Source organism: Macaca mulatta, chromosome 16 (assembly GCF_049350105.2).
Source record: "Macaca mulatta isolate MMU2019108-1 chromosome 16, T2T-MMU8v2.0, whole genome shotgun sequence".
In the NCBI taxonomy this organism is placed as follows: domain Eukaryota; kingdom Metazoa; phylum Chordata; class Mammalia; order Primates; family Cercopithecidae; genus Macaca; species Macaca mulatta.
Window position 1 is genome coordinate 21,109,690 of NC_133421.1, and position 23,582 is coordinate 21,133,271.

Genomic DNA, 23,582 nt, shown 5'->3' on the forward strand with positions numbered 1-23,582 from the left:
ACAGGCATGTGCCACAGCACCCAGTCAAAATTCATTTTTTTTGAGACGGAGTCTCACTCTGTGGCCCAGGCTGGAGGGCAGTGGCGCGATCTTGGCTCACTGCAAGCTCCACCTCCCAGGTTCACGCCCTTCCCCTGCCTCAGCCTCCCTAGTAGCTGGACTACAGGGTGCCCGCCAACATGCCTGGCTATTTTTTTTGTATTTTTAATAGCGATGGGGTTTCACCATGTTAGCCAGGATGGTCTCGATCTCCTGACCTTGTGATCTGCCCGCCTTGGCCTCCCAAAGTGCTGGTATTACAGGCATGAGCCACCGCGCCCGGGGAAGTTTTTTTTTTTTTTTTAGACAGAGTCTTGCTCTCTTGCCCAGGCTGGAGTGCAGTGGTGCGATCTTGGCTCACTGAAACCTCTGCTTCCTGGGTTCAAGTGATTCTCCTGCCCCAGCCTTCCGAGCAGCTAGGATTATAGATGCCCGCTACCACATCTGGCTAATTTTTGTCTTTTTAGTAGAGACTGAGTTTCACTGTGTTGGCCAGGCTGGTCTCGAACTCCTGTCCTCAAGTGATCTGCCCATCTTGGGCCTTCCAAAATGCTGTAATTACAGGCGTGAGTGAGTCACCGTGCCCAAAATTCTTTTCCCTTTTTTTTTTTTTTTTGGAGACAGAGTCTCCCTCTGTCACCCAGGCTGGAATGCAGTGACGCAGTCTCGGCTCATTGCACAACCTCCGCCTCCAGGTTCAAGCAATTCTCCTGCCTCAGCCACCCACATAGCTGGGATTACAGGCGTGTGCCACCACGCCCAGCTAATTTTTGTATTTTTAGTAGAGACAGGGTTTCACCGTGTTGGCCAGGCTGGCCTCAAACTCCTGACCTCAAGTGATCCGCCTGTCTCGGCCTCCCAAAGTGCTGGGATTACAGGTGTGAGCCACTGTGCCCAGCCCCAAAATTTGGATCAGGAGTTCAACCCAGGTCCAATCGACTGCTATGTGGGGAAGAGGGAGGAGAGGGTGAGAGAAAAGTTCACTGTGTAGAAACAAACCCCACTCCTGAAGTCAGGCAGGTATCCAAATAGTGTCACTGGAGAGAGGTCAGTCACTTCATCAGGTGCTTAGCTCTCAATACTTAAATAAAACAGCAAAGAAGTTTGTATTTTTCTACAATTCAGAATGACCTTCCCCTCCAAATTCCTACTGAACTAGTCAAAGCTCCCGTATTGTAAACTACTTAAATTTCAAAAAGCTCTACTGAATGTTGAAACCCAAGTAGAAAAGTTATAGAAAGTCGCTCCCTGTTTTATTGCAGTTCACTGGATTTGGCTGACATTTGCTTTTTACTTTCATCAAATCTTGCAGAGTGATGAAGACACATCAAGTTACAAAATGTATCACTTTCTCTCTAATATCTTTTTTTTAAACAATTTGTGTCAATGTCAACAACATGATAAAGATGAAGGGTGTTCAACTGATTATTTGAACCTATGAAAACTCCACCAGGGAATCTAATTTTATGAGCACAATGCACAGAGCCTGGAACATGGTGGGTGCTCAATATTGGAGGAATCGAATTCCAACTTTAAAATCAGTACAAGGATCTACTTTAGATCAAATATTACATCTGGCTAATAATTTCGGGTCACACTCCGCTTCTGTGTCTCAAAGCAGGTGGAGCAGAAAAAGGTAGCCAAGTGTCAGATTTGCTGCTATTCTCTTTATAAGCCGTTTACAACTACTTGGCATCTCTAGCTCAGAAGCACAAATTGTATTTACAAAGAAATGATCAGAAATTATCTTAACTGAAAGCACTAGTTTAAACAGCCTAGAGTCTTGTAGAAATTGTTATTCCAAAACATGCAGAGGCAGCAAGAGTCGCCCAAAACCACATTTTATTCTATGACCTTTATATTGCTTTTCTGTTAAAGATTGAAGCAATGTGAAATGGATGGAAATATTTTGTTAAAAGAACAAAATGAATTAATCATAGCATAGATGCCGAATAAAAACCTTGGGTTTATGCCATACACTCCAAAAACAAGGCAAAGTCCAGTAGTGGCTCATGTTCTGAGTTTTTAGAAAGCAAATGGAAATATTTAGAAAGATCAATATATTTCAACAGAAGAGCCATAAATACCCTGAAAGCAGAAAGTTGACACAATTTTAAATAGAATTCTCATATATATATTTTAAAATCAAACACAATTAAATATAATATGGTTTAAGTACATGAATACTTCAGCTTTAAAAGAATAACAGAGGTGGTACATAGTACCAAAAACTTACACAAAGCCTTTTTGCTTCTTCTGTCGATGAAACAGTGTGCCTCTATACAATCAAATATTGCAATGGAATAAATTCTCTGTTCATTCAAGACTTTCTCAAGGACAAAAGTGATTAATAATTATATATTTATACATATATATATATTTTTTTTTTTTTGCAAAGTCTGAGCAAAAGCAGTAACATCTAAGAGAACTTTCTTTCTTCTCAAACAATCATGTGCATTGAGGAAGCACTGGCGCCACGTGGTCAATGGAGTGTGCTCACCAACTGGGCAGCCCTGCTGATGGCTGTGCGGTCCCGATGCAGAAGCCAACTGAGCAGAAGTGCAGTGAGTGAGTCTCTTACTGTCCTAAAGAAAGGAGAAGAAAGACCACCAACTGCACACTTCCCAGCTCACAGCAAAGAATGGGGGAGGCAGTCAAACAAAGTCGAATGTTTCTCTCTCCCCAATCATCCTGCTCATCTTATGTTAAAAAAAAAAAAAAAGTGTAATTTGGGAATAACTGTTTTGTTCAAGGTGCCACAGGGGCAAAATTGGAGTCATCGCTATGATTTCTTTCTTTCCACATGTATTCTGAAGGGAAAGTTAAGTACTGGAGTGCAGAATTCCAAAGGGGCAAATCCTAATGCTCAAAGTAAACCAGATTCACACCCTTCTGTTAGCAGGAGAGAGAATGGTTTTAAGTATACTGCATCTCAGGAGGAGGAATTAAATGTGAAAACTGTATACTGCCATCAAAGGAAGGAAGAAGTCACTGAAACTTGACCCATGACTTGTCAGCTTCCTTCCAAATTAATGCTGCTGTCAAGGAAGACTGCATAATTTACTCTCACCCTGTTCCACTGAAGCTGCTAGCACCACGCTGCCACTCAGAGCTGCCTGGCTCTCGGTGGGGCTGACTCACCTGCTTTGGAAGGACAAAGCAAAGCACCTCTGGCACCTGCTTTATGATGCTGTTAGGGATGAGTTACTGCTACGAGTGTGCATCAAGTATCGGTTCTATGCTTATCTGCTTCCCAGAGGATGTGGTCCCTGTCTATTCCAGTAGGCTAAAAGACTCTCATAAATGGGTTATTGCCGTTGGAAAACTAATAATTTTCTAGGAATGTAAACAATACCATTTTGTATCTTTAAGACTCTCACTGTGTCAACGTCATGTGCATCAATTATGCCTACAGGTAACTGCATTATGGTGGAAGTCTAGGATTGTCTCCCATTCTCTCCTGGAAACAACAGTGACAGATCAGAAATACAGTGCTGTTTTCATTGGCTGTGTTGAAGAATTCAACCAAGGGAAAAAAGTTCTCTTATTTTTCACAAGCAGATTTCCTTTATCTCAAGTTTTGAGTCATAACTGAAAAAAGAAAAGAAAAGAAAATGGTAAGGTGCATTTCTCTAACAAGTGTTAGAGATTTTTATTTGTAACATCCTTATTACAAATTAAGGATGGACACCAACACTTAGTGTTTACTATATACCAGAGTTTATGACAGCCAGAAGCTAACTACAATTTTGTGAGGTAAGATATTGTAATTTTCCTTGTTTTAACATATGAGTGAACAGAAGCTTAAAGAGGTTAGGTAACTTACCCAAGGGTCATTTAACAAGGACTGGCATCCAGACTTGCTTTCCCATGTTGGCAACAGATATTAGAATGAAAAATACTGCCAATTTTCAACAGAGTAAGTCTACTTCTAGGAATTAACCCTACAGCATATTCAAGAGGGATGGTAAAGACACACATGCACACATTCACTGACTCCCTCCTGTACTCACAGCACTGGGGACAAATATCACTGGGTCCCCGGTATTGTGGCATGGGACATGTGCACATGAAGCAATTCAGTAATGGTGTGAGGTAGTTTATGCTGAATGTCCAAGTACATCCTATAGGCAAATGTCGAGTTGGAGGTTGAAGAGAGAGGATCAACACAGGATAAAGAGACTGGGTATTCCTTCACAGCCCTAGGACTTCATGCATTCATAAAATCATGGAATGAGGATTAGAAGGGGTTTTTCTTTTGGGGTTTTGGTGTTGAATTTCTCTGATCTACTAATGAGGACATGAGGAACTAAAGTAGTCACCTGCAAAAGGTCACAGCTACTACCTAAAGTAAAGAAAAACTCAGCTAGTTCTTTGAGTCTACTGTTTTTTTTTTTTTTTGAGATGGAGTTTCACTCTTGTGGCCCAGGCTGGAGTGCACTGGTGCGATCTCAGCTCACCGCAACCTCTGCCTCTGGGGTTCAAGCGATTCTCCTGCCTCAGCCTCCCAAGTAGCTGGGATTACAGGCATGCGCCCCCACACCCAGCTAATTTTGTATTTTTAGTAGAGACGAGGTTTCTCCATGTTGGTCAGGCTGTCTCGAACTCCCAATCGCAGGTGATCTGCCTGCCTCGGCTCCCCCAAAGCGCTGGGATTATAGACGTGAGCCACCGTGCCTGGCCCCCATTTCTGGAATTTTTTATTTCAAGAAATTCAATTTGGTTCTTTTAAAACTATTTTGCATTTTTCTCATTATACTCTTGTTTTCCTTGATATTCTTGAACTTTTTTTTTTTTTTTTTTTGAGATGGAGTCTTACTCTGTTGTCTAGGCTGAAGTACAAGTGGCGCAATCTCGGCTTACTGCAACCTTCGCCTCCCGGGTTCAAGTGATTCTTGTGCCTCAGCCTCCCATGTAGCTGGGACTACAGGCGCCTGCCGCCATGCCCAGCTATTTTTTTTTGTATTTTTAGTAGAGAAGGGGTTTCACCATATTGGCCAAGCTGGTCTTGAACTCCTGACCTCACGTGATCTACCCATGTCGGCCTCCCAAAATGCTGAGATTACAGGCATGAGCCACCGCGCCTGGTCACTTGAGCATATTTTTAATATTTAAATTCACCATCTTTCTCATATCTGGGTCTGTTTCTATAGATTGAGTTTTCTCCTGGTTATAGATTAACTTCATGTCATACTTGGTAATTTGTGATTGATGTCAGAATTTTCATCTCATCTCCTTGTCTCGTCTCGTCTCATTGTCTGAGTTTTGCTCTTTTTGCCTAGGCTGGAGTGCAGTGGTGTGATCTCGGCTCACTGCAACCTCCACCTCCTGGGTTCAGGCAATTCTCTTGCCTCAGCCTCCCGAGTAGCTGGGATCACAGGCGCCCGCCACCACGCCTGGCTAATTTTTTCTATTTTTCATAGAGACAGGGTTGCACCATGTTAGCCAGGCTGATCTTGAACTCCTAACCTCAGGTCATCACCTGCCTCAGCCTTCCAAAGTGCTGGGATTACAGGCATGAGCCACTGCGCCCAGCCTGGACATTAGACATTCTAACTTTACACTGTGAGGTGCTGAATTTTGTTGTGTTACTGTAAAGAGGGTTAGCCCTTTGTTTTGGCATGCAGTTGTTAGAGTAATTTGATCCTTTAAAAATTTGCTTTCAAACTTGGTTCAGGTGGTTGTACTCTAGACCTAATTTATCTTCAGTAGTAAGGCATAACCTTTGTGAAGACCCCACCCAATGCCTTGTGTATCACAAAGTCTCTCTACTCTGGCCAGATGCTTCTGGCCACGAACTTTTCTTAGCCCTATGTTCAGCCTACTAATTTCTAGGGGGTTCTTTACCTGGACAGATGCATTTTCACCCCACACATATACAGATAACCTAGGCCAAGGATCCAAGGAAACCTCTCTAAATATCTCTACAGCTTTCTTTCTGGGCAGCTTCCTCTTTTCTGGTACCTTATCCTACAACTTCTACTCAAATTGGTCTCTCTGAACTTTGATTTTTTGTTTGTTTGTTTGTTTGAGATGGAGTTTCGCTCTTGTTGCCCAGGCCGGAGTGCAGTGGCGTGATCTCAGCTTACTGCAACCTCCACCTCCCTGGCTCAAGCGATTCTCCTGCCTCAGCCTCCCAAATAGTTGGGATTACTGGCGCCTGCCACCACACCCAGCTAATTTATGTATTTTTAGTGGAGACGGGGTTTCACCATGTTGGCCAGGCTGGTCCTGAACTCCTGATCTCAAGTGATTCACCCACCTTGGCTTCCCAAAGTGCTGGGATTACAGGCGTGAGCCACTGCACCTGGCCTGAACTTTGACTTTTAACTCTTTCGTTCAGCAAGACTGGGCTCTGTTTGGTTTCAATGGTTTCCCTGTATTGCCCATTGTCCAATATATGGAAACAGTTGTTTCATTTAGTTTGTCTGTTTTCTAGTTGCTTATGATAAGAAGGTAATCCCCATAGCAGTTAATCCTCCAAAGGCAAAGAAACCCCTTATGTCCTTTTTTATTTTTATACCTGGAAAATAATACTTTTTAGTCTACACAAAACAAAGTCATCCTTACCTTTGTAGATTTCTCTAATGGCTGATCATACTGTGCCTGCTGCATAACATCACTGACTATCATTTTAGCAATCTTCCAAGCTAGCTCTTCCTGGGCCTAAAAAAAATAATTTAAACTGGTGATAACAGTTATTCATTAGATGGATCGAGATGCACATACTCCGTGCTCTTAACAAATGGCATAATTATGCACATCATTTCTACTTATTTGGATAAGAATTTCATTCCCACATACGAAAAAACCTGGGCCACCCTCTGGCTATGAATATTAACATGTCATTCCCTGTCTTCCAGTGTCAACTACTGGATACCTAGCACTGGAACTACTTTCAGGTTAGATGGTCAAAATAAAACACTTTCCTTTTTTCACCTCCCATCTCTCAATGTTCTTAACTATTAAAAAAGCAAGCCTCCACTACTTCAAGTAAAACTGATGGCGGGGAGGGAAACATTTGAGCTTTTGATCTATACATTGATTACTGATGCCTGCTGGCTGATGGAAACTTGAAAGCATGTATATCCTTCAGTGGTCCTAGCCTCTGGACTGAAGATACTTTCACTGCTACTATCAGGCAATTGTTATATGTTAAGAAGGGACCACCCTTTCTTGGTACATTGTGGATAAGAGAGCATAAATGTGCCATGCTGCTTAAACATGGGAACTAAAGAAAAAGAAAATTTAAAACCTTACTTACACAAGGATGGCACTTATAAACAGAAATCTCTTTATCCTAAAAGTAGAATTTACCTCATCAGTATTTCCTTGCACCCATTTCTTCATAGCTTGTGAGAACATGGATCCTAGTAAACAAAAACAAAATTGAATGTACATTTCATGCATAATCTTACATTAAAAATGCACTGGGCACAGTGGCTCACGCCTGTAAATCCTAGCACTTTGGGAGGCCGAGGCGGGCGGATCACCTGAGGTCAGGGGTTCGAGACCAGCCTGGCCAACATGGTGAAACTCTGTCTCTACTAAAAATACAAAAATTAGCCAGGCATGGTGGTGTGCGCCTGTAATCCCAGCTACTCGGGAGGCTGAGGCAGAAGGATTGCTTGAACCTGGGAGGCGGAGGTTGCGGTGAGCCAAGATCGCACCATTGCACTGCAGCCTAGGGGACAAGAGCGAGACTTCATCTCAAAAAAAAAAAAAAAAAAAAAAAAGCTCTTATTTGGCTGGCCGTGGTGGTTCACACCTGTAATCATAGCACTTTGGGAGGCTGAGGTGGGTGGTTCACCTGAGGTTAGGCATTCGAGACCAGCCTGGCCAACATGGTGAAACCCCTGTCTCTACTAAAATAACAAAAATCAGCCGGGCATGGTGGCAGGCACCTATAATCCCAGCTACTCAGGAGGCTGAGGCAGGAGAATTGCTTGAACCCAGGAGTGGAGGCTGCAAAAAAAGCTGGGCACGGTGGTTCACTCCTATAATCCTAGCACTTTTGGGGAGGCCAAGGTGGGTGGATCACCTGAGGTCAGGAGTTTGAGACCAGCCTGGCCAACATGATGAAACCATGTCACTACTAAAAATGTAAATAATAAAAAAAAATTTAGCCAGGTAGCAGGCACCTATAATCCCAGCTACTTGGGAGGCTGAGGCAGGAGAATCGCTGGAACCCGGGAGGCGGAGGTTGCAGTGAGCCCAGATTACACCATTGTACTCCACCCTGGGCGACAGAGTGAGACTCCATTTCAAAAACAAAAACCCAACATCACCACCACCAACAACAAAATGCTCTTTTAAAAGCTGTTGCTTCCAGACATGGATATTCTTATGTGATACCATCCAAAACACTAAGGAATGTTGCATTAATAAAAACTGATTATATTGCTTCCATAACAGAGTATTTAACTTGCAAACATCATGGCTTGACAAACTTTTGAAAAGGTGTTTCAGAGTTCTGGACTTTTCTTCTACTCTCCTCACTTGATGAAAGAAACTAATATCTAGTGTTAGTTTGCAGCAAACATTAAAAAACAAAACAAAACCCTAACCAGGATATTGCTCTTGGGTAAGAATCTAGCAATACATTGGGAGACATCAACACATTTGTTATGTTTTCAAACCTTCCAGACCAGATCCTATATAAAATGGTTTCTAGGACAGAGTATGCCACTACATTCTAGTTCACTGGTCTATATAAACTAGCTGGGTGAAAGAAGAGTTTCAAAGAGCCATACTCCATCCAAGCTAGAGTACACCTTAACTTCCTAGGATGTGTAAGCCCACATCTGTAATCACATGCTGAGAATCATCTGAAGTAGGCCAGCCTCTATTTCTACAAATGAAATACACAGCTTACTTTGTTATTTAATAATTTGAACACTCTTACTTGCTAACTTTGCTTTAAACCAAGTTAATTGTTGGTAGATTATTTCTTGAGGCGAGGTCCTGATTCATTCAATAACTGAATTCATAAAAAATACAAAACCTGGATCCTTTTCCCTCAATTTTTATTATTACCTAAGGGTTTAAATATTGGTTTATTCAAATTTTACTGCCAACCAGAGTCTACAGAGCCACAGTGTTAAATGCTCTGCCTGAAGGCTCAACTGGCTGTTGAATCATCCCATGCACTGTTCTCTTTTCAGGCCACCCTGCAGAATCACTCTATTGACAGTCTCCCTCTTATTGACTGATACTTTTTCCTCCAAACCCACATCTTAGACTCTTCCTCTGTGCATTCCGTCCTCCTTTAACATGGAGCTTCTCCAGGATCCAACTGCCAGCTTTCCTTTCATCTTCAACACATTCTCTTTGGGCATCTCATTCCCTTGTGTGGATTTAACTTCCTTTGATCTGCAGATAACTTAGAAACCCCTTGAGTGTCAAATCTGTAGTTCCAAATTGTCCAAAGGCATCTCAAACTGAACCTATTTCAAACTGAACTAATCTATCTCCCACCTACTCTTCTTCTGTGTTGTGTGTCTCAGTTAACGTCACACATTTTCATCTAGAGAACCCATGTTAAAAAAAATCTCAATCTACCTTCCCAATTTAAACATGAAATCTGGTTACCAAATTTCACCTTAGAATTCAACCTTGGACATATCATAAATCTGACCTTCCCTCTAATTCTTGCTACCACTACCTAACTTTGAATCTTTTTCTTCTCCTATCTACATTACTAGCTAATTCCACTGGCTGACTGGTGTCCCTGATGCCAGTTTCTCCCAACTCCAATTCATTCTCATTCTACTGACAAGGAAAACATCTGGTTAGTACTTTGTTTAGAAATCTCTGATGTCTACATGATGCGAGTCTAAGATCCTTAAAATGACATGTAAGGGATTTATCAATTTAAGTACAGTTTTGTCTCCTGCCACTGTATCCAAGCACAAGGGATTGCCACTACATGGGCACAGGCTCATAACATCCTTTTACAATTCCTTCTTGTTACACTGTCTCCTAGATGATGTTAATGTAACTTAAGTTACCTTGCTTGCCCTTCTCATAATCTCAGAAGTCTCTTTTCAAAACTCAATCTTGGCTGGCACGGTGGCTCACGCCTGTAATCCCAGCACTTTGGGAGGCTGGGGTGGACAAATCACTTGAGGTCAGGAGTTTGAGATCAGTCTAACCAACATGGTGGAACCCCCTCTCTACTAAAAATACAAAAATGGTCAGGTGTGGTGGCGCATGCCTATAATCCCAGCACTTTGGGAGGCCGAGGCGGGCAGATAACCTGAGATCAGGAGTTCGAGATCAGCCTGGTCAACATAGTGAAACTCCGTCTCTACTAAACATACAAAAATGAACTGGGGATGGTAGCACACACCTGTAGTCCCAGCTACTAGGGAGGCTGAGGCAGAAGAATTGCTTGAATCCAGGAGACAGAGCTTGGAGTGAGCCAAGATCGTGCCACTGCACTCCAGCATGGATGACAGAGCAAGACTCCATCTCAGAAAAAAACAAAATGAAACAAAAACACAGAAAATTAGCTGGGCGTGGTGGCACGTGCCTGTAAGCTCAGCTACTCGAGAGGCAGAGGCAGAATTGCTTGAACCTGGGAGGCAGAGGTTGCAACGAGCTGACGTGGTGTTACTGCACTCCAGCCTGGGCCATGGAGCGAGACTGTCTCAAAAAAAGAAAACTCAGTCTTTTCCTCTGTGCTCTATTATCAAGGTTTCAAAACTCAGATTAAAACTATAGGCTAGTAAATGAGGAAAATTCTTTCCAGCTGCCCCCAATAAGGAAGGAGAGAGAGGCAGAGGAAGGGGGGTCAAACTGTAAACAAACTGTTGTCAAGGTGGTATTCTGAACCAAAGCCCTGTAGTTGCTACTAACCTGCTGTGTGACTCCTAACAAATCACAAATCACAATCTCCCCATTCCTCAATTTCTTTCTTTTTTTTTTTTTAAGACGGAGTCTCACTCTGTTGCCCAGGCTGGAATGTAGTGGTGCATTATCAGCTCACTGCAAACTCTACCTCCTGGGTTCAAGCCATTCTCCTCCCTCACTCACCCTCCCTAGTAGCTGGGATTACAGGTACCCGCCACCACGTCTGGCTTTTTTTTTTTTTTTTTTTGGAGACAGAATCTCGCTCCGTCACCCAGGCTGGAGTTCAGTGATGCAATCTCAGCTCACTGCAACCTCTGCCTCCCAGGTTCAAGGGATTCTCCTGCCTCAGCCTCCCGAGTAGTTGGGACTACAGGCACCTGCCACCATGCCTGGCTAATTTTTTGTATTTTTAGTAGAGACGGGGTTAGCCAGGATGGTCTCGAACTCCTGACCTCGTGATCTGCCCACCTTGGCCTCCCAAAGTGCTGGGATTACAGGCGTGAGCCACCGCACCCGGCCCTAATTTTTGTATTTTTTTTTTTTTTTTTTTTGAGACGGAGTCTCGCTCTGTCGCCCAGGCTGGAGTGCAGTGGCCGGATCTCAGCTCACTGCAAGCTCCACCTCCCGGGTTTACGCCATTCTCCTGCCTCAGCCTCCCGAGTAGCTGGGACTACAGGCACCCGCCACCTCGCCCGGCTAGTTTTTTGTATTTTTTTTAGTAGAGACGGGGTTTCACCGTGTTCGCCAGGATGGTCTCGATCTCCTGACCTCGTGATCCGCCCGTCTCGGCCTCCCAAAGTGCTGGGATTACAGGCTTGAGCCACCGCGCCCGGCCAATTTTTGTATTTTTAATAGAGGCGAGGCTTCACCATGTTGGCCACGCTGGTCTTGAACTCCTGACCTCAGTGATCCTCTCGCCTTGGTCTCGCAAACTGCTGAGATTACAGGCGTGAGCCACTGTGCCCAGCCTTCAATTTCTATATTTGTAGAATGAGGAGATGATATACACAGATACATCATCTAAGAATTGCATGAGCTTGAAAATGCTAAGAAATATCAATTATTTGGGAACTGAGAAGAGAATGGCCTCTGTGAGTATCCTCACAAGTAATCCGGCTAAGAAAACATAGTGTCTATGTCAGTGTGGCAAAGGGCAACCAAGTTTAAAAAATGATTTTTTTCTTACATAAATATAATCCATAATCTTATCACTCAGAAAATCCCAAATGAAATTCTTAAGTATTAATTAATTCAATCAATAAATATTTAAGGAGTACTTACCATGTGCTAGGCATAATTTCGGAATCAGGAAATATAGTGCCAAATAATACAGACAAACTCACTGCTCTTATAGAGGTAATATTCTAGTCATGAAAGAGAAACTACTTTTATTTACTTTTTAGACACAGGGTCTCACTTTGTCACTAGGCTAGAGTGCAGTGGCACGATTAAGGCTCACTGTCGCCTCGACCTCCTGGGCCCAAGTGATTCTCCCACCTCAGCCTCCCAAGTAGCTGCGACTACAGGCATGTGCCACCACGCCCAGCTAATTTTTAAACAATTTTTTATAGACAGGGTCTCACTTTGTTGCCCAGGCTGGTCTTGAAGTCCTGGGCTCAACCAATTCTCCAAACTAGCCTCCCAAAGTATTGGGATTATAGGTGTGAGGCACCATGTCCAGCTGATAAACAAGTATATAAATAAATGAACAAGATAATTTCAGACAGTGAATAAGAAAATAGGCCGGGCGTGGTGGCTCACTCCTGTAATCCCAGCACTTTGGGAGGCCGAGAGATGTGCATTGCTTGAGGTAGGAGTTTGAGACCAGCCTTGGCAAATCCCTGTCTCTACAAAAAGTAAAATAATAAGCCAAGCGTGGTGGTGTGTGCCTGCAGTTCCAGCTACTCGAGAGGCTGAGGTGAAAGGATCATCTGAGCCCAAGAAGTTGGGGCTGCAGTGAGTCGTGACTCCAGCCTGGGCAAGACCCTGTCTCAGAAAAAAAAAAAGAAAGAAAGAAAAAAGGAAAAGAAAAAGAAAAGAAAGAAGTGGTAGTGAGTGGTACATACAACGGATTTTAGATCATGTGAGTTGGAAAGGTCCCTCTCTGAAGAGATAATATTGAGATAAGAAGGAGAAACAATCCTTGCATGAAAGCCATGGCAGGGCTTGCCACAGTCATGAAACAGCAACTGCAGAGGCCCTCAAAGGGAAGAAACTTCAGCAAAAGAATAAAAGATAGTCCAATGAGAGCTCAGTCCATGAAAGGAGTGGTTCAAAGTAAGGTGATAGAGGCCAGCAAGGGACATTCACAGGTCACAGCAAAGAGTCTAGATTTCATTCCAAGTGCAACAGGAAGCCACAGGGGAAGAGATGAGGTGGATGATTAAGCAATAAAGTATGCATAAGGCAAGAAAATTCAAAAAGCAGAGGAAAAGGGTATATTGAAAAGTAAAAGGCACCTCTTCTCATCTCTAATATAATCACTGTTAAATTTTACGTGTATCCATTCAGGCAATATTTTAATGTACAGACCAATATACAGAAAGCCTTTCAAAAACACCATATACAACACACCCACGTGTTCTAATCTAAAATGTGTAACACGAATCATCAAGACTATAGGTGTAACTTCCAGTTTACAAGAAATGTCAAGGAGAGAGAAATAAGCTAAATAACAACCAGGAAATTTCAGAAGATTAAACATTCTGTAGGTTAACTGATATGCATGCGCTTAACAAGTCAGGGTCATTAAAAAGGAACCAAGCTGGAGTAAAACAGACTGAGACTATGCCCTCTTATTTACATCCTTGGCATTCAGCATAGTGCCTGGCACACAGTAATCACTCAAATGCCTTCTGAGTGAATAATTCAATCCCTAGGCTCCTACACCACCAAAAAATACTTTGACTTAAAGAGACGTCTGGACAATTAAAAGAATTAAAAGAAGGATATATGGGGGTGTTTAACCCAACTGCAGACATTCCTATTCATTAGTTTATGTGGGTGTATCTCAATCAAATTATAATACAAATAACTTCATAGATGGGCTTGCTGGTAGAAATACAATGTTTTTGCCTCTACCTTCAAATACAACCCGAACTGGACTGGTCTTCCACTACCAGCCTAATCCACACCACCATCATCCCTTACTTAGACTATGATTACGGCAAGAATGTTGTTTCTCTGCTTCTATTCTTGAAGCCCTACACTTAATTTTCCAAATAGCTGATATAGCAATCCCTTAAAAACATAAATCCCATCATCTCCCTGCTCCAAATTCCAATGTGTCCCTGACACTTTCCAGTCCTTGCCATGGTCTCTGGTGACCTCCCAACTGATTCACCTTCTACTGCTCCTTCCTTTGCTCACTCCATTCCAGCCACACGGGGCTTGCTGTTCCTTGATCATGCTGCGCTCTCTAGCTTCGGGCCTCTATCCTTGTTCCTTCCATCATGAACACTCTTCCTCCACTTGCTGCCTGGGCTTATGCCCCCAATGCGCTCTGGTCTACTAAAAATGCCACCTCCTCAGTGAGGCCTTTCCCGACAACCACCTTGAAAACAGCACTCCCTACTACTCTCTCCCAGCCCCCTACCCTGCTTTTCATGTAACACATGTACACAGGCTGCATTTGTTTATCTGTTACTGTCTCTACCAATATAATGTAAGTTCCATGAAAGCAGGAACTTTGCTTTCTTCCCCAGGACCCAGAACAGTAGATGCATATAGTAGGCACTCCATTGTTCTATAGAATGAATGAATGAAGGAATAACATAAAGAGACTGAATGAATAGAACGAGCAGATATAGTGGTTTGGGAAAAAATTTCCTGTTTATCTTCAACTGCTCATAATACACCTTAATTCATATAAAACAAACAGAAACAAACAGAACACCAAACACCTATGCTATACCTAACACATATATGTATGAAGCAGGAACACTTCTTCATGAGCTATCAGAGGTATGAAACCAGATTAAAAAAAAAAAAAAAAAAAAAAACCGGCCGGGCACGGTGGCTCACACCTGTAATTCCAGCACTTTGGGAGGCCGAGGTGGGCAGATCACGAGGTCAGGAGATTGAGACCATCTTGGCTGACATGGTGAAACCCCGTCTCTACTAAAAGTAACAAAAAAATTAGCTGGGCGTGGTGGCCGATGCCTGTAGTGCCAGCTATTCGGGAGGCTGAGGCAGGAGCATGGCGTGAAAACAGGAGGCGGAGCTTGCAGTGAGCCAAGATTGCGCCATAGCACTCCAGCCTGGGCGACAGAGCAAGACTCCGTCTCAGGGGGGAAAAAAAAACAGCTCAGAGATTTTCTATTAATACCGGGGAGGAGACTCCATTATCCTTATAGACAGAAGCTGCCTAAAGACACTGTAGAGTTCTTCCTGGCCAATGCCTCACAAACGTCATCTGGCACTTCCTCTGTTCTGAAACTGCCGCTGACCTCTTCCTAGTATTCCTTAAAAAAATTTTGTTTTGTTTTTTAGAGACAGGGTCTTGCTCCATTACTTAGGTGGAAGTGTGATGGCACGATCACAATTCACTGCAACCTCACCTTCCTGGGCTCCAACACTTCTCCCGTCTTAGTCTCACAAAGTGCTGGGATTACAGGTATGAACCATCATGCAGCCCCCAATATTCTTCTTTTATCCAATACAAGCTCATGCCTGTAAGCCCAGCACTTTGGGAGGCCAAGGCGGGCAGATCACTTGAGGCCAGGAGTCTGAGGCCAGCAGGGTCAACATGGCAAAACCCCATCTCTACTAAAAATACAAAAAATTAGCCAGGCGTGGTGGCAGGTGCCTATAATCCCAGCTACATGGGAGGCTGACGCAGAATAATTGCTAGAACCTGGGGAGCAGAGGTTGCAGTGAGTCGTGATCGCGCCATTGCACTCCAGCCTGGGCAACAGAGCAAGACTCTGTCTCCAAAAAACAAAAAAAAAAAAAAGAAGAAAAAGAAAGGCACATAACTACTAGACTGTCAAATTTTTGAAAGCAAGATCTGAATCTTCTAACCTGCTGTGTGAATACAAGTACACAAAGAGGCACTCAAAATCATTTACTTAAAACATATACACAATTTTTTTCCCTTTCCTTAACTCAGGAAAAGCAAAACATTATTTACTGAATGAACTGTGTAGATTTTCCTTCAGTCTTAAGATTCTTCCCAACAGTGTACCTAAGACTTCTCTGACAAAACAGGAAATAAAAGTAATTATTTGGATAAAGTCAACTAGGTAATAGGCCCTTTTTTGGTTTAAATTACTTCAATAATTGTTGCATTTTTTGCTTACTCTGTCAAATTTATATCTGACCAAAAAGTAGATCATTCATCAAAATGAAGAGATGCAATTAATTACCTAAATAATAATTGCATTAAGAAAATAAAATGGGCCAGGTGTGGTGACTCACACCTATAATCCCAGCACTTTGGGAGGCCAAGGTGGGTGGATCATGAGGTCAGGAGATGGAGATCATCCTGGTCAACATGATGAAACCCCATCTCTGCTAAAAATACAAAAATTAGCTGGGCCTGGTGGTGCATGCCTGTAATCCCAGCTACTTGGGAGGCTGAGATTACAGGAGAATCACTTGAACCCAGGAGGTGGAGGTTGCACTGAGCCAAGACCATGCCTCTACACTCCAGCCTGGCAACAGAGCTAGACTCTGTCCCCCATGCCAAAAAAAAAAAAAAAAAAAAAAGAAGAAAGAAAATAAGATGGCTGGGCGCAGTGGCTCACACCTGTAACCTCAGCACTTTGGGAGGCTGAGGTGGGCACAGATAACGAGGTTAGGAGTTCGAGACCAGCCTGGCCAACATAATGAATCCCTGTCTCCACTAAAAATACAAAAATTAGCCAGGTGTGGTGGCGCGCGCCTGTAATCCAAGCTACTTGGAAGGCCGAGGCAGGACAATTGCTTGAACCCAGGAGGCAGAGGTTACAGTGAGCTGAGATCATGCCACTGCACTCCAACGCTGGTCAACAGAGCAAGACTCCATCTCAGGAAAAAAAAAAAAGAAAATAAGATAAATGGCCAGACATGGGGGATCACGCCTATAATCCCAGCACTTTGGGAGGTCCAGGCAGGTGGATCACCTGAGGTCAGGAGTTTGAGACCAGACCAGCCTGGTCAACGTAGTGAAACCCTGTCTCTACTAAAAATGCAAAAATTAGCCATGGCGCCTATAATCCCAGCTACTCGGGAGCCTAAAACAGAATTGCTTAAACCCGGAGGCGGTTGCACAGGCACATGCCACCAAGTCTGGCTAATTTCTGTGTTTTCAGTACAGATGGGGTTTCACCGTGTTGGTCAGGATGGTCACGATCTCTTGACCTCGTGATCCACCTGCCTTGGCTTCTCAAAGTGCTGGGATTACAGGCGTGAGCCACAGCGTCCAGCCAACAGCTCTTAATCTTAAACGTACTTATCAAAATTGAGTATTTTCTTCTTACAAAAATTAAAGACAATACTGTCAATTCAACCAAACTGAAAACTTCTAGATATCATCTTTCGCGGATCCACATTTGTTTCTGAAATCTTCCTGTGTAAACCAGGAAGAAACTGAAATCAGTCACAAAGAATGCACTTGACAAAAAAGATTTCTGTGTCTAACCCTTGGATTTGACTAAGCTACTCTTGTGATGAAATGAACAATTTGAATTTTGACCTATTAATATTTTCCACATATATTTCTTATTTATTTATTTATTATACTTTAAGTTCCAGGGTACATGTGCACAACGTGCAGCTTTGTTACATATGTATACATGTGCCATGTTGGTTGGTGTGCTGCACCCATTAACTCATCATTTACATTAGGTATATCTCCTAATGCTATCCCTCCCCTCTCCCCCAACCCCACAACAGTCCCCAGTGTGTGATGTTCCCCACCCTGTGTCCAAGTGTTCTCATTGTTCAATTCCCACCTATGAGTGAGAATATGCGGTGTTCGGTTTTCTGTCCTTGCGATAGTTTGCTCAGAATGATGGTTTCCAGCTTCATCCATGTACTTACAAAGGACATGAACTCATCCTTCTTTATGGCTGCATAGTAGTCTATGGTGTATATGTACCACATTTTCTTAATCCAGTCTATTTTCTATGTATATTTCATTACTTTCATCAATCTTGAGGAAATTTAATAAAAATAATTTAATAAGGCCAGGCACAGTGGCTCACACCTGTAATTCCAGCCACTTTGGGACGCCAAGGCGGGTAGATTGCTTGAGGTCAGGAGTACGAGACCAACCTAGCCAACGCAGTGAAACCCCATCACTGCTAAAAATACAAAAATCAGCCAGGTGTGGTGATGTGCACCTGTAGTCCCAGCTACTCAGGAGGCTGAGGCAGGAAAATCGCTAGAACCTAGGAAGCAGAGGTTGCAGTGAGGTGAGATCAGACCACTGCACTCCAATCTGGGTGACAGAGCAAGAACTGTCTCAAAAAATTATTTAAAAAAAAAAAAAGGAAAAAAAGAAAAGAAAAAATATAACAATTTAATAAAATAAAGGGTCTCAAACATTAAGTCCAACTTAGGTTGGGTATTTTGCCATAAAATAAAAAAATAGACAATGCTTTTTCATATTCATGTGCCTTCTGGAGTGGCAAAGCAAGGTCACTAACTTTTGATTCAGAGGAAATTGCATAAAGATGTGACTACATGAAGCCCTTGTATTTACTTGTGACCATAAACACAAGGTGAAAGATACAGTGGTTATTTTACAAAATAAACAGTTTAAACCTTCAGTGGTCTTTGAGTTACAGTCAAATGACTTACAGTCAATGTGAGTAAAGGCTTAATATGAAGTATAAAAACATCACAAACCTTTTGATTTCTTTACATCAGGTTCAGGCTCAGATTCTCGGATGAATTGCCCCAAGTCACTGACTCTTCCAAATGTCATCTTCCTAAACAAGGATGAACAGAAGACTATAACCGCTAACAATCAGTTTTAAATTTAGAAGAATTCATCTAAATCTAGAAAGCCAGAAACACAATTTACAGCCATCCTATGTAACTTAAAGTAGGGCTTATTTGAAATAAAACGTTGCTGCACAGAAAGCAAGATAACCTTTGAGTGCAATTCCATTAGAAATCCTCAAACGGTTTACAAAACATGGTGAGTCAACAGGTAATTCACAATTCTAAAACTCACAAAGAAGAAAAAAGGCACAAGAATAGCCAAGACAATTTTGTCAAAGCAGCAGCCAAAAGGTAGGCCTTGCTCTAACAATGACTGAAATATATTATAAAGCCATAGTTGTGTGTATATATGTTTGTTTATACTAAAACTATAGTACTATAAAACAAAGGTAAAAAGCAAAAAGCAGCCGGGCGTGGTGGCTCATGCCTATAATCCCAGTACTTTGGGAGGCCAGGGCAGGCGGATCACTTGAGGCCAGCAGTTTGAGACCTAGCCAATATGGTGAAATGCTGTCTCTACTAAAAATATAAAAATTAGCCGGGAGTGGTGGTGGGTGCCTGTAATCCCAGCTACTCAGGAGGCTAAGGCAGGAGAATCGCTTGAACCAGGGAGGTAGAGGTTGCAGTTGCAGTGAGCTGAGAGCCGAGATCACACCATTGCACTCCAGCCTGGGCAACAGAGTAAGACTCTGTCTCCAAAAAAAAAAAAAAGCAAAAAATACAGTAAGGTTCTTATTTTTAAGATATTACCAACCAATGATTAGTATTGAGAAACATGTACAGAATTTTTTTTTTGAATAATGAAGTGTCATGCTGAAGAAATATACAGAATTTTAACAAGTCACTAATAAAATCACGCAACAGAAATAATGTGAAAAGGAGATGAATAGTCAATTCATAGAGGAAAAAACCTGAACAATCAAGAGATATACCAAAAGAAACCCAATCTCAACCTAAGACTGGAAAAAAAATTAAGTCTGAAGTTTTTTTGTTTTTTTTTTTTTCTGAGACGGAATCTCACTCTGTTGCTAGGCTGGAGTGCAGTGGTGCGATCTCAGTTCACTGCAACCTCTGCCTCCCGGGTTCAAGTGATTCTCCTGCCTCAGCCTCCCGAGTAGCTAGGACTACGGGCGTGCGCCACTATGCTCAGCTAATTTTTGTATTTTTAGTAGAGACAGGGTTTCACCATGTTGGCCAGGGTGGTCTTGATCCCTTGATCCACCTGCCTCGGCCTCCCAAAGTGCTGGGATTACAGGCGTGAGCCACTGTGTCCAGCCAAAAGTCTCAAGTATTCTCATTAATGACTGGTGAGAACATAAAATGATGTAGATACTTTAAAAAGTAAATTGTAAGAGCTATCAAATTTTAAAATCTGGGCCAGGCGTGGTGGTTCATGCCTGTAACCCCAGTGCTTTGGAAGGCCAAGATGGAAGGACTGCTTGAGCCTAGGAGTTTGAGACCAGCCTGGGCAACATAGTGAGACTTCATTTCATTTTTTTTCAAAAATTAAAAAAAAAAAAATTTTTTTAATCTGCTTCCTGGTAGAAAGAAGCATATAAAAGGAGATCCTTTGTGATACTGGGTATAAGAAGGAAAAACTGCAAATGACTTAAATACTCATTGATACTAAAATGGCAAAACAGTAACACACACACTGTGAGATACTCTGCTACAGTTATGAATTATAATAAATATTATATACGGAATACTACAGTATAGTTAAAATGAGGTAAGTCTGTATAGACGAACATAGAAATGCCCAAAACTCACTGTGAATGAAAGTACAACGTACAGAATGGAGCGTAATAGCAATTATATAAAAACAAGCAAACAAAAACGCATACCATAAGAATGATTACTGTGAGTAGGAACGGAAGAAAATAAGCAATGGTACATGAACAAAGGGGACACTAAACTTAACTATAAATTTAATTTTTTTTTTTTTTTTTTTTTGAGACGGAGTCTTGCTCTGTCGCCCAGGCTGGGGTGCAGTGGCCGGATCTCAGCTCACTGCAAGCTCCACCTCCCGGGTTTACGCCATTCTCCTGCCTCAGCCTCCTGAGTAGCTGGGACTACAGGCGCCCGCCACCTCACCCGGCTAGTTTTTTGTATTTTTTAGTAGAGATGGGGTTTCACCGTGTTAGCCAGGATGGTCTCGATCTCCTGACCTCGTGATCCACCCGTCTCGGCCTCCCAAAGTGCTGGGATTACAGGCTTGAGCCACCGCGCCCGGCCATAAATTTAATTTTTTATAAGAATAATGCCGGGTGCGGTGGCTCATGCCTGTAATCCCAGCACTTTGGGAGGCTGAGGAAGGTGGATCACTTGAGGTCAAGAATAATGCATTTGTCAAGTTGGTTAAAAGAAAAATTCTGTGAACATCAATATATCAGTTTATTTCAGGCAAAGTAGATCTTATTTTAAAGATACCCTCCTAATAAGTTATTTCATATATGGGTGCTGATATACCAACTGATACAATTTACTTGCCTTGAGTAAAATTTCAGGAAGATGCTAAAATCACAAAACTAAAACAAATATTAAAAACCATCTTTATTTATTTATTTTTAGTAAAGACAGGGTTTCACCATGTTGGCCAGGCTGGTTTTGAACTCCTGACCTCAAGTGATCTGCCTGCCTCAGCCTCCCAAAGTGCTGGGATTACAAGTGTGAGCCACTGTGCCTGGCGAAGGTAATCTTTAAAGATAAAGAAAAATGATCACTTCTCTTTTCTGCTTCATTTTATACATTTAAAAAATACATGCTGGGCGTGATGGCTCACGCCTATAATAGCAGCACCTTGGGAGGCCAAGGCAGGTGAATCATGAGGTCAGGAGATCGAGACCATCCTGGCTAGAACGGTGAAACCCTGTCTCTACTAAAAATACAAGAAATTAGCCGGGCGTGGTGGCACACGCATGTAGTCCCAGCTACTTGGGAGGCTGAGGCAGGAGAAACGCTTGAACCTGGGGTGACAGAGGTTGCAGAGAATGAGATTGCACCACTGCATTCCAGCCTGGGTGACAGAGCAAGACTCTGTCTCAAAAAAACAAAACAAAAACATATATATTTACATTACACACATACACAATTACAGAAGTGAAACATCACACAATGGATAGACTTTATGTAAGGTCTTAAATAAATGAAACATTCCTTAAGAATAACATCATCTTTGGGAATGAACTCATTTAGGTTTACTGTCCATTATTTTTTATTATTATTATTTTTGAGACAGAGTCTTGCTCTCTCGCCCAGGCTGGAGTGCAGTGGCGTGATCTCAGCTCACTGCAACCTCCGCCTCCCGGGTTCTAGCAATTCTCCTGCCTCAGCCTCCTGAGTAGCTGGGACTATTGGCACACGCCGCCACGCCCGGCTTTTTGTATTTTAGTAGACATGGGGTTTCACCATGTTGCCTAGGCTGGTCTCTAACTCCAGAGCTCAGGTAATCCACCTGCCTCGGCCTCCCAAAGTGGTGGGATTACAGGCGTGAGCCACTGTGCCCGGCCTTGTCCATTATTTTCTAAAAGAAGAACTAAAGATCACTATACAAAGCAACACAGCTGAAGAAGCTGGCTTTCCAAATACAGTGTGGTCAAACAAATCTTTTATTTCCTTCAAGTACTTTCCAGGCTCTTCAGTCTCCAGAAAGTAACCATTGTTACTTTCTTTTTTTTTTTTTGAGACGGAGTCTCGCTGTGTCGCCCAGGCTGGAGTGCAGTGGCCGGATCTCAGCTCACTGCAAGCTCTGCCTCCCGGGTTTTTACGCCATTCTCCTGCCTCAGCCTCCCGAGTAGCCGGAACTACAGGCGCCCGCCACCTCGCCCGGCTAGTTTTTTGTATTTTTTAGTAGAGACGGGGTTTCACCGTGTTAGCCAGGATGGTCTCGAACTCCTGACCTCGTGATGTGCCCGTCTCGGCCTCCCAAAGTGCTGGGATTACAGGCTTGAGCCACCGCGCCCGGCCACCATTGTTACTTTCTTTTTTTTTTTTTTTTTTTTTTTGAGAGAGAGTCTCGCTCTGTCACCCAGGCTGCAGTGCAGTGGCGCAATCTCTGCTCACTGCAAGCTCTGCCTCCCGGGTTCATGCCATTCTCCTGCCTCAGTCTCCCAAGTAGCGGGAACTACAGGTGCCTGCCACCACGCCCGGCTTTTTGTCTTTTTAGTAGAGACGGGGTTTCACCATGTTAGCCAGGATGGTCTCGATCTCCTGACCTGGTGATCTGCCTGCCTCAGCCTCCCAAAGTGCTGGGATTACAGGCATGACCCACTGCGCCTGGCCTACCTCTGTTACTTTCTACTGAAAGCAATTAAGTATCTTGAAATCACTTTTTCATGGTACTGCTGGGAACTAGGGAATGGGTCAGGGTAGGGTAATCAAGTCTTTACACACCTTTACATGTTAATCAAGCCACCTTTAGGGAAGAGAAAGTGATTTTCTGATTGGATCTGTGGTAAATTTTAGTAAGTGGCATGTCCTATAAATCACTATCTTTTGATCACAAGCTAAAATGAACAACCGAGTTAATTCTTTTTTTTTTTTTTTTTTTTTGAGACGGAGTCTCGCTCTGTCGCCCAGCCTGGAGTGCAGTGGCCGGATCTCAGCTCACTGCAAGCTCCACCTCCCGGGTTTACGCCATTCTCCTGCCTCAGCCTCCCGAGTAGCTGGGACTACAGGCGCCCGCCACCTCGCCTGGCTAGTTTTTTGTATTTTTTTTAGTAGAGACGGGGTTTCACCGTGTTAGCCAGGATGGTCTT

General features: G+C 42.9%; 1 protein-coding gene across 4 annotated transcripts in view; it reads right to left on the reverse strand.

Annotated features, from left to right (window-relative positions):
- Positions 1–2,150: 2,150 nt before the first annotated feature.
- Positions 2,151–23,582, reverse strand: part of AKAP10 (A-kinase anchoring protein 10) — an 81,028-nt gene continuing 59,596 nt past the window's right edge. For all 4 annotated transcript variants that reach the window (XM_077970530.1, XM_077970532.1, XM_077970531.1 and 1 more), the window contains exons 12-15: positions 18,727–18,809; positions 7,357–7,409; positions 6,610–6,705; positions 2,151–3,630 (exon numbers count right to left, since the gene is read on the reverse strand). In XM_077970530.1, coding sequence (XP_077826656.1) covers positions 3,625–3,630; positions 6,610–6,705; positions 7,357–7,409; positions 18,727–18,809 — 238 coding nt within the window. In that variant the 3' untranslated portion in view covers positions 2,151–3,624. The remainder of the gene's footprint in view (positions 3,631–6,609; positions 6,706–7,356; positions 7,410–18,726; positions 18,810–23,582) is intronic.